Here is an 11,806-nt window from a genome sequence, read left to right as displayed (position 1 = left end):
CAGGGCCTTTCTGTACTTCTTAGAAAACATGACAATCTTTAGAGGATGTGTTTGGTTCACGAAATAAGAATGGAGTAAGAATACGGAATAAAAAAGGCGGATCACAATGGATAGGGCATAAAAATGAAACTATGTTTGATTGGAGGGATAACTCATCACGAATAGAAAAAGTAAAAAAAAAGGGAAGATGTGAGAAGATTACTTTTATACCCTTGATATAAAAAAAGATATTTTTATATGTTTAATGAAAAATAAATATCTTTACTTAAAAAATACTTGAAATATAATTATTTATTTTAATATTATGATTAGAAATTAGATTAAATAAATTTCTTCATTTTAATCTTTAATGCCAAATTTCATTTCACAATTTAATTTAAAATACTTGAAATATAATTATTTATTTTTAATATTATAATTAGCAATTAAATTAAACAAATTCCTTCATTTTAATGTAATTTCATATTTTTATAATTAATTATTAAATTTATAAAATTTATTTTAATATTATGATTAATAGTTGAATTTAATTCATTTTTTTCTTTTTAAATATTCAAAATTCCTCCCTAATAAAGGGGAATGAACTATATTGAGTTTTATATACATGTAATTTTTTTTTGTTTTTGTTTTATAAAGGTAAAAAAAGGTAATTTTGATCCCAAAGAAGGGGTATTCCCCCAATATATGGGGGAATACACTATAACCCTGGTAGAGGTTATGATAATCTCATGGATGGAATGATTTCCCTCTAAAAACTAATCCAAACAAGCGGATGTGAATGTGTAATTAATAATTCATTATGGTAATCTAAATGTGCCCTGATAGTAACCATTAAAAATTAATGGTTGTTCCATAAACAATTATGACCCAGGTCTAGATCCTTGGTATACAACCAAACCTATGGAGCTAAACTCTTTTATTTTTAGAATTTGTCCCACATTGGAAAATGAAGAAAGTGTCCACATATTTATATTTGATTTCTTCCTTCCCTTTTAAATTAGTCTCTTAGGCTCATCTTGGTCATGTTTTCTACACCACATAATTGTAAATGGTTTATTATTTTATGTTTTATTTTTTACTTCTAACTGTTGATTACTATCATTATATATATAGCTTGGTTTTACTAGATCAATGTTTCTATTCTATTGCTCTTTGTTTTTACAGTAAAACCTTAGCAGCTAGCATCTTTGTTTACCTCGTAATCTCTTATGCTAGCTTATATACTTAGTTGACATTTGAACTGCTCTTTGCCAAGACGTGCTACATTAAAAAGTTTTATTCCTTGGATAAGCTATATGTTAACAATAAAAGAGATGCCAAAGATCCTTACATGGAAGGGACGGAATTAGTCTTAAAACAATGCTTGATAGGCCTAATTGCCTAGGTTTTAAAGATCGATATTTTTGTAAAGCTTTACACATCACCCATTACTAACTAAAATCTTAAAATTCATAAATTCGAGTATTCCTCCCACGCCCAGCAGCTGTAGAACCACTTGCATCTCTTAAAGGAATCCATATTTTACTTCTCTTCAAAACACCAGTAATAAGGGCCATATTTTTTGTTTGGGTTTTCTTCTTTAGAGGTCACTTCATAATTATGTATCCTACATCTGAATCCTTTGCAACTTCCTTATGGGTATTTGTACCCTTGGATTTACTAAGGGCAGTTGTACATCTGACTTTGGTATTTATTCCCCTTGCATTTCTTTTTCCCTATTAACCTTAGCTCCATGTCTTGCTGGGGACATGTGGAGTGTTTGATCATGAGTGTTGATGACCCACAAACAAGTAAATTTAGCCTTTAATGCATGTATTGTGCAATGTACATTAGACAAACCTGTCACATTTGTTGTGATGGATTAATTTTAGTTGTTGTCTTTCCCACTTGATCCTAAGGATTTAAGCCATCCATGGGCCATTGTTATCACCCTACATTAATACAAGATATTTGTTAAATAATCCTTCACTATAGGTAAGCATGGTTATATGATCAAGTGCTTAAATTATAACAAACCTAACGAATGTATAAGCTTTTGAGAATATTATAAAAATTTCAAATTTATAAATACATTAAAGGTGAATACCATGACTATATAATGTTTTGAAACTTATGCATTTGCTTTTTCATACTCATTTTCCTTAATCTAGTGAATGAACTCTAATACCCATTTTCCTCAAACTTATGTAAACATTATCATAATGCATTATGACACTGTTATAACAAACTTTTTTTTTTTTTGAAAAATCAAATTCATATGAGAGTAATATAACAAAGGCTTGTACTATAACTACTAAGCAGGATGAATAATTCAATCATATATTTATTTCACAATTTCTAGTTGAATATATTAGCTGTTTGGGTGTTAACTGCCATCCTGACGCCCCGCATTATAAAAAAAAAAGAAAAAGAAAAAGAATTTGAGGTTAGGAATTAAACTTATTACTTGGTCCAATACCTTTCATCCATGGTACCTCTTGTTATACCCTTAAACAACACATATGCTGTAAGTCATTTTGATTCCTTTCTTACCTCTTTTCTTGTTCATAACCTCTGATGGAATCATAGGTCCCTGGTTACTCTGGGGCCAACAATCCTTGTCTTGTGTTAGGTTTACGATGTGGTTGTATGCTGCTAAAAATGTGCTAACCTTATAGCAATCATCTAGTTGATTCTAAGAGATGGTATTGTGTTAAGGTATTCCTGTTAGATTCCATCTTCTACATGTGCATGTCCTTTCTCTGGTGTCAACTACAAGCTAGCCATCAGTGCCAAATATATGGTACATGTTCCCACCTGGCTAGGTTGTTTGGCAAGACCAACTTAATTGTTTTGCTTTCTCCAATTTTTTCATGATCCTGGGACAATTCATGATTTTACAATTTTCATTGCATCCCTCTTTTTCTGAATTATGATCATTAATTTTTTCCTAATCATTTAATTCATGTTTATTATTCCCTTTGTTCTAGCTTCAAGTATTTGACTATTGAAGCGCTCACACAGGTTATTTAACAATATATCACACTTAACTTGGCTCTAAAAATATGCCCTCATCTAGTGACGTGGGTGTATGTTTTTCATGCATGCATAACCTTGTATAAACTTTACATTCAAGATTTCCATTTCTCTCTTAAAACTTGGAAGGTAACTAGCTCTAGCACAATCCCAAAGTTGGTCCTTAAGAGCTTTCCCTCAAAAAGTTGTTTTAAAGCTTGTTTGAATGTGTCTAACACAAAATCTATGTTTAGTATTAGGGAATAAATCATGTAGTGCATCTATCAGGCCTTGTGTACAATATAATTAATACAAAAGGAAATAATGGTTCAACTGTGTAATTTCATAATGAAAAAAATTAAAAAACACAAGGAAATTGCTTACCTTATGGCTATCACTCATAAAAGCCTAGTGGTGGCTATTGTTTATCTCCAGATCAACAATAGGAAGCTCCAAGAACCAAGTCTAATTACCTTGGTTCTCTTTGTTAGCCACAACCCATGTTGTGGGATAAATGCAATCATTTGCATATATTAACAACTGTAAGCAATTGGCCTCCATACATGCCCTTAAGGAAGCATCCATCTAGAGAAAGAATGCACCTGTGACCTGTCATGAAACCAGTTTTGGGTGGGGATAAGCAGATGTAAATGATCTCAAATATACCTTCATTGAATTTGAATTTTGCTAGTTGATTTAGGATGTAGTGTCCGCAACAACGCAAGTCTATAGTAATATAGTCTACTAATCTGATATTTTTCATCACCATCCAGAAAGCCTATTTGTATGACATCAAGTAGAGATAAAATAAAATAAAAGAAAATCTGTCATACTATAACAGGGCCATCATACAAAATAAAGAATAAAAATTACCTTGAAGTAATATATTTGGCCCCCAAGCCTTGGGCTTGATTATGTCTACATTTTGATTGCTTTTGACAACTTGGATTATGTTGGCAGGTTTCTATGCAAGGTTTGCCCTAAATTGGTCAATGCAATTGTCATCTATGTAATTTACAGGTTGACCAGGTCAGTTCACTTCTTAGCTGTCAAGATTTTCATGTCCTAAGAGAAGCTATTTGAACTATATATTGATCAAATTGTGAGACTTCATGGGGTTTCTATCACTATTGTATCAGATAGGGACTCTTGGTTTGTGGTGCGCTTCTATGTGAGTCTGCACAAGGCTTTTGTAACAAGACTGACTTCCTTTCACCCACAAACTGATAGGAACTTAGAGAGAACAATTCAAATTATGAAGGATATAATTCGGACCTATATGCTTGAATTTGGAGGTTCTAGGATTGACATTTGCCTTTGATAGAGTTTGCTTATAACAGTAGCTATGAGGCAAGTATTCAGATAGCTTCTTATAAGGCGTTGTACGATAGGAGGTGCAGATCACCTTTTTGTTGGGATGATGTGAGAGAGAGGAGATTACTAAAGCCAGAGATTGTGCAGTTAACAATTGAGAAAGCCAGTTGGATCAGAGATTATTTGCAAGCAACTCAGAGCAAACAAAAGTGTTATGTAAATAATAGAAAACGAAGCTTGGAGTTTTAGGTGGGTGATCATGTGTTTTTAAGAGTAGCTCCCACTAAAGGAGTTATCTATTTTGGGCAAGCTCAACACTCGGTATATTGGTTCTTTTGAGATTTTGGTGCGTATTGGGGATGTGGCATATTGGCTTGCACTATCACAAGCTCTTTCTCAGGTGCATAATGTGTTCAATGCTTCAATGTTAAAGAAGTTCATTGCGAATCCTAAGCATGTGAAAATTGTAGATTTCAAGGAGTAATCACTGAGAAGGTAGGTTATTTCTTATGTTAAAGTTTAATAGAACAATCATTCGGAGGGCAATGCGACTTGGGAGTTAGAGTCTGAAAGAGATACCCATACCTTTTTGATAGTTCGGGTACGAGTTTAGAGGATAAATTCTTTTAAAAGGGAGGAGATTATGGACCCCACCCACTTTATTATTATTGTTATTATATCTACTTTTGTTATAATTTTAATAAGCTTGAATTTACCTTGACTACTTCATCTTATCCTCTCTAATCGCTAAATCTATTTGATTTCGTCCTATCTGCAAGCCTCGAGTGATCACCTAATCTTTTTATATATATATATATATATATATAAATCTCACAATTTTCCTCCTTGTGCTTACTATATTGGTGTTGGCAGTAGGGTCGGGAAGTTCTCCGTGTGCTCAACTACAAGTGGAGAATTCTGAGTATGTGGCTTTCGAATGCATAACAATAGTTTGTTATCCTAGGTTTTGGTGATTTCAACGTGTGTATTTTAGAGGTCTTTAATTGATCAAAATATTATCCTTTCCAATTGTCCTATGATTCGGTCTTCTTATAATTGTCTATGTATTTTATTGTTAATACTAATTTGGTATATCTTTGCCCGGGTGTGTATCTCCGTGAATTGAGATTTTGATATTTTTTTTCTATACATTAGTTTTTAGGCTCTTCTTCTTCTTTTCCTTCATAAAATATGTTTATTTTTTATTTATACATTAGTTTTTAGGTTCTTCTTCTTTTTTTTTTCTATACATTTTTTTTCTATACATTAGTATTTGTTTCTCCAACCTTGGTTAAGAGTGTCTTTAATTTTTTTAGCAAGTATGCTTTGGACCGAGTTTTATTTTTGTTTAGACATAGGGAAGTGATAATGTTGTTAATGCTATAGGATAATATTATGTGCTTGTAAGGGATGCCATGATAGTTTTGGTTTCTTAGACAGATTGCCCCCTTCATGCTTTTCTATCAATATTTTTTTTAAAACAAGCATGTGCTATGTGTCATGTCTTGATGTTCTTTGGCCAATAACCAAACTTGCTAGCCTAAACAAAGTCTCCATGAAAATGGCAATCACAATCTTTTTATTATTTTGAATTAATTCCAAAATAACCTTGTTGAACATTGTCTATATCATCTCTCAAAATATCTAAATCTTAATTAAGTAATTGTTTCCTTGTTGCTTCTGACCATGCCACTTTGAGAAGTTCCATTTGGTTGTCTGTTATATTGAGTGTTTTCCTATCTCAGATATTTTTCTCGCCGTCTAAAATTTTAAGAACAATTTGTTTGGGAAACTACACTAAATATGATTATTAGTAGTGTTAATCTGTGTATTAAAAACTCATGAAGATAGTATAAGTTGTAATTTGTAAAATTAGGATTATTGCTAAACAATCAGAACTAAATTTATATCTATAGGGCCTTTTCAGAGAGGTGATCTGGGGCTTGATTTAGGTTTTGGAAACATAACGGGTACTAAGTAAGTAATACTACATATAAATCTATATAAACATATACATACTTATGAATTTCAGATTTTCCAAAACTTACGAATTTATTTGTTTAATTCTATTTTTTTTATTAATTAGACATTTATTTAATTATGATTATTAAATATTACTCTATTATTTATTGATATTGATCTATTAAATTTCTGAATTATTACTTTCCCACTATTAATTTCTTTATATGTTTGAATATATTTGTTATTTATTAATTATTAGAACATTAATGTTATCTATTTTTTTTTTAACATGATTGGACCATTTTGTGTATTTTACCGAATTTAGAACATGCAAAGTTTTGTATTCCTGTGGAATATATTAATGTATCTAATATTTTTGCAACCTATGATACGTTTGATTTTTGTGTTTTATTGATATTCTAGACACTAGATATGTTGGATAATATTATGGTAGTCTCCAATTAACTATGTACTAACCTTGTCATTGGGTATTAAGCACTGACCGTGCTGACATGAAACTCTGATAAAAGACTGTATTTTCACACCGTGCTGTCAGTGAAAGAATAGAGATTTCTGATAAATTAACTCGGGTCACCGAAGATAAATAAATAAACTTTGAACCTCTGACTTTGGCCATCGAGTTTAAACAAATAACATCTTATATTTTTTATTCGGCCATAGTGAATTGGGAGACGTATACTTTGATTATATGATAAAATAATATTTTTTTAATTACATCCTTTTTGAATTGTATTTTTACAAGTGTTGAACTTCGTTATATTATTGGTATTTAAATTATGAATTTTTGAGATTTTACTGATGCCAATATTTTTAGTGATTATGTACTGGGATACAGTGGCGGAACCAGAATCAAAACCAAGGGGGTGCTATCGAGCTAAGTTTAACCTAACAATAAATATAAAAAATAAATATATTAATCCAAACTTAAGATTATAATAATTAAAATGTTGACGAAATATAAAAATATACATACCACTAGCGATTACTGTTATAAGGTGGGAGTTGAATCCTTCGGCTTTGCATATTTTGAAATCGAACCAAAATAGCCTCATCATCAATTGTTTCAAACACTCGTCGTTCAATATAGCACATCATCATATCATTCAACCATTCATCTCCTATTTTATTGCGCAAATCCGTTTTGATGATATTCATGGCCGAGAAGGATCTTTCAACTGATGCTGTTGCCACCGGTAAGATCAAAGCCAATTCAATAAGGCGATAAACCAATGGAAATACCAAATGCTTCCTATTTTCAACAAGTTTCACAGCAAGACTTGCAAGGTCATTACATTCGACAAAATCAGAACTTCTTCTAACATCATGAACATAGGTGTGAAGTTGCTCTTTTAGGACTTGAAGATCTTGTATAGAAAAATCATCATAATAAATTTCTGCAAGGTGAAGTAGCCTACCATGATGGAATCTGGAAAATGAGTCTCTTGGATCAAGACAAGATATGCAAATTAGCAACTCTGTAGTTGTCTCATTGAACCGATTATTCATCTCAGTAGCAATTAAATCAATAACTGCAATAAAAATTTCTGCATGGTAATGATGATAATAAGTAATCCACTGCCCTTCACGCCTAGAACGACCCCGAACTGGTATTTTGTCTTCCATGTTCGGCACTGGAATACACATTCTGTCACAAAAGCTTCAAACCTCTTCTAATAACTCATCCTATCTGTTATCCCTTAAATCTTGGATACGATCTTTTACAGTATCAATTAACGCCATGGCATTGACAATATTTTGATCTTTCTGTTGTAAAGCATTTGATAATTCATTTGTGATCCCCAATACTTTCATCATCAAATGCAAGACAAATGCAAACTCAAAACTTTCCATTTTACTAATTAAACTTGATGCCAAACCTTTTTGATCTGCAACTGATCCATCTTGGCACACATTTTGTAACACCTCCAAAACTGATTCCCGCATAGTTAGGAGACGAATCAAAGTTGTAAAATGTGAACCCCAACGAGTATCTCCTGCTTTTGCGATATTTGTCTCTTGATGCTTGCCTTTCCTTGAAATAATCTCACCAGTCTCTAATCTTTCTACAATTTTTTGATGATGCGTTTGAAGCAATGCATCTTTTCTTTTACACGAAGCACCAACAATATTCACAATCATATTTGTATAACAAAAAAAAAAAAAAATCAGAAACAACTAGAATACTTTTGGCAACTGAAACAACTACTAATTGTAGTTGGTGGGCAAAGCAGTGGATATAAAATGCAAAAGGGTTTTCTTTTAAAATCAATGTCTTCAGACCATTAAATTCTCCTCTCATATTTGAGGCTCCATCATACCCTTGTCCTCTCAATTTTGAAATTGATAAATTGTGGCGAGCAAATAATTCATCCAAAGTTGCTTTTAGAGAAAATGCTGAAGTGTCTGCTACATGCTGAATCGCAAGAAATCTTTCAACAACCAGGCCTTGCTTGTTCACAAACCTCAAAATCACTGCCATTGCTCCTTTATTGATTTATCTCGAGACTCATCAACAATTAGTGAGAAATTACTGTCGCCAATTTCATTAATAATTGCTAATGTTGTCTCTATGGCACATGCATTCACCAACTGTTTTTGAATCAATGGAGAAGTTAATTAATTATTCCCATGAGCATTTTCATTAATAAAACTCCCAACCCTGTCAACCCTTTTTGCATACCAATTGAGTATCTCCAAAAAGTTTCCCTTATTTTTAGAGCTAGAAGACTCATCATGACCACGAAATGCAAGACCTTGCACCAAAAGAATTCGTACAACATCTAAAACAGCTGTTAGCCGAGGGCGATAATCAATCTCCATTTGACGCCCATGAGAAGATAACACATGTGACACGCTTTGCCTCTGATTTTGAAAATCCTCACAATGTCGTCTAGCATCATTATGTGCACTGTTTACTGGACCTACGTGTTGATTAAAAGCCTCAAGTGCTTTCCTCCAATTGCAAAACCCTTTTTTTGTGAAAATATCACTTGCTCCCTTTTCACTTCTATCTTGTCTAAAAAGATAACAATAAAAACAATAGACTTCATCGTTTGCCTCACTATATTCCAACCAGTCAAACTTTTGAAACCAGACTTCTTGAAAGCGCCGCATCTCTTTTCCTTGTTGTTTTTTTGGGAAATCATATCCAGATGGTTGACATGGGCCTTTCAATAAATACGATCTTCGAACTTGATCTCTAATACCCACATCATACTCCTCAATTGGTTTACGAATTCCAGGATCAACGATGATATCATTTGGACTGAATTCAATACGAGTTCTCTTTTGTGCTTAAGTGCTAGCTTCAGAAGAAACATTTGTTCCCGATTCACAACTTTTCGGTTTAGGTTTAAAAAACCTCTCCATATCTAAATAATTAACAATTAATTCAACAAACAATTAATATCGAAACTAACAAATAATGTAATTAAAAAACAAGTTAACTCAAATTATTCGATCAACAAAATATTCAATAATTATTCAATGCAATAATTCTATAATTAAATCATAAATTCCAAATTCAAAAATTAATGCCAATATTCTTACCTGTAAAATGCTTAGAAATTAGAATAACTCCCAAATTTAAAACCAGTTCAAGCTCCCTGGGACTGGGTGTCCTATAAACAAAGAATTTAAATTATACTTGAGTTTTATCCATACTTAAATAAAATAAACCAAGAAGTAGTCATCCAACATACAAACCAAAAAACAACTGCATAATTTTTTTGTCATATTAAATTATTAATTATGAGGAGAAATTGCCAAGCTTTTAAATTTTATGTTCATTTGTAAATTGTGATCAAGCTCTAGCTTCTAAATTCTAAGTTTGCAGCTGACTGAGCGGAGTGTTAAATATTATTGATACATTGATACACAAGGACCACAACATTGTCAACATACAAGGCTACAATCAAGTTATATATTTATATATTTCTTTCCATTCAAAATTCCAAGCCTCCAAGAGTGAAGAGTCCAAGGTATACAATAATTAAATAATACAATAATACAACCAGCATCCAACATTCCAACAAATGAACAAATCATACATTTATTATTTATGTATCACATTATCACCTCACCAAGTGGCAGGCACCAACACTAATAGTCTAATACCACTACTACCACTACCACTCTACCACTCTACCACCAAATGTGAATGAATCCAAATGTGAGAACTGTGATTGAAACTTACCGTGATCGACAACGTAGCCACCGGCACCGCCACGACGCCACGGCGCCACTGGAAAGCGAGAGTTAGTGTTCAATTCAACGAGATTTAGAGTCAGAGCTTGCACCACTCTTGCCGATTAAAACTTGAAATTTCTTGCTTTGTTAGCTTATGGCTTGTTGATTGCTCCGTTGTTTATTGGTTAGTGAGTTGTAGATCCAGGGAAGAAGAATAATTGAGAACATTGAACAAGAAACGGTCACATGAGTGTTTACTGTATTAACATTGAGATTTGTGCAAACAAAACTTCACACAATGTATCTTAATCAATGATTGTTGTCTTGAGATTTGGACTTGGGAAGCATTAAACTAAACAATGAGTCACATGGGCAGCACTGCCAGCACCCCCTTGATCAATTATTGTGCAAACAAATCTCAAAGTCCATACACTTTGAGATTTGAACTTTGCCCCTTTGAGGATCATGGGCTAAGATTTGTACTTTGCAACTCTGTGGATCATGGCCCATAGGGGTGGGGCTGAAATAAATTATCAGGGGTGCTGGCCCTTTGTTTCTTCAAGGGAAGTAGGGGATGTTTCCCAATCAAGGGGGTGCTCAAGCACCCCCTTGCCCTCCTTCCGCCGCTGCTAGGATATCAAGCTCACAAATTTTATTTTATTTTTTTAGATGAGGATTAGGGTTAGTGGCGGCTAGCTTAGTGAGGGTCGTTGAGCAAAGCGCCTTCTAGTTAGCAAGTTGTTAATGTTATGTAGTTTGTTTTTCATAGACCTAGAATCTTTATTTGAATAATTATATCTCGAACCATAGAGTTTCGAACTATTTGACTTCTAAAATTTTTAGTATTCATGTTCCTGAAATTTGTGGCATTTTCTAGATTGCGTAGTTTATTTTAAGATAGGTGTTGTGGCTTTACATGCCTACTTAGTTTCGGCCTTGTAAATATGCGGTCGTTTGTTAGTGCTCCTTTCTTAGGGAGTGACATTTTAATGCCGTAGTTTCTCACAGCCTCCCTAAATTGATTAAAGCTACCGAACTTCATCCCAATCTTGAGCTGAGGGTCTTTCCTATCAAAATCCTCATTAAATTATGCATACTTATGTATGAATGGATCCATTTCCTCTACAACTGTGCTTGAAACATGACTGTAACTCCTCTGATGCACCATAATCTGAATTAACCTCATCTTCACTTTCACTGTCTATTGCCCTAATTTCCCATTGTGTATATGTATTAGGCCTAGACATAGCCGCATTATCTATATCCATTTGCTCTTATTGACTACTAAAGTTATATTCAAAGTCATGCAGGTCACTATACGTATCAT

At 33.0% G+C, this 11,806-nt stretch overlaps 1 protein-coding gene and 1 pseudogene across 1 annotated transcript; both read right to left on the bottom strand.

Annotated features, from left to right (window-relative positions):
- Positions 1–7,266: 7,266 nt before the first annotated feature.
- On the bottom strand, positions 7,267–7,914 carry LOC120269118. The gene has a single exon (XM_039276402.1). The coding sequence runs from the start codon at positions 7,912–7,914 to the stop codon at positions 7,267–7,269; it is 648 nt and encodes a 215-aa protein (XP_039132336.1).
- Positions 7,915–7,974: 60 nt separating this feature from the next.
- LOC120269117 lies at positions 7,975–9,401 on the bottom strand (annotated as a pseudogene).
- Positions 9,402–11,806: the final 2,405 nt, after the last annotated feature.

The sequence above is a fragment of the Dioscorea cayenensis genome, chromosome 9 (assembly GCF_009730915.1).
Source record: "Dioscorea cayenensis subsp. rotundata cultivar TDr96_F1 chromosome 9, TDr96_F1_v2_PseudoChromosome.rev07_lg8_w22 25.fasta, whole genome shotgun sequence".
Classification (NCBI taxonomy): domain Eukaryota; kingdom Viridiplantae; phylum Streptophyta; class Magnoliopsida; order Dioscoreales; family Dioscoreaceae; genus Dioscorea; species Dioscorea cayenensis.
Note: the sequence above shows the minus strand (reverse complement) of the source record. Positions and strands in the feature narration are given on the sequence as shown.

Coding starts and splice junctions, on each gene's coding strand:
- LOC120269118 (XM_039276402.1), bottom strand. CDS start 7,914: ATGGAAGACAAAATACCAGTTCGGGGTCGTTCTAGGCGTGAAGGGCAG.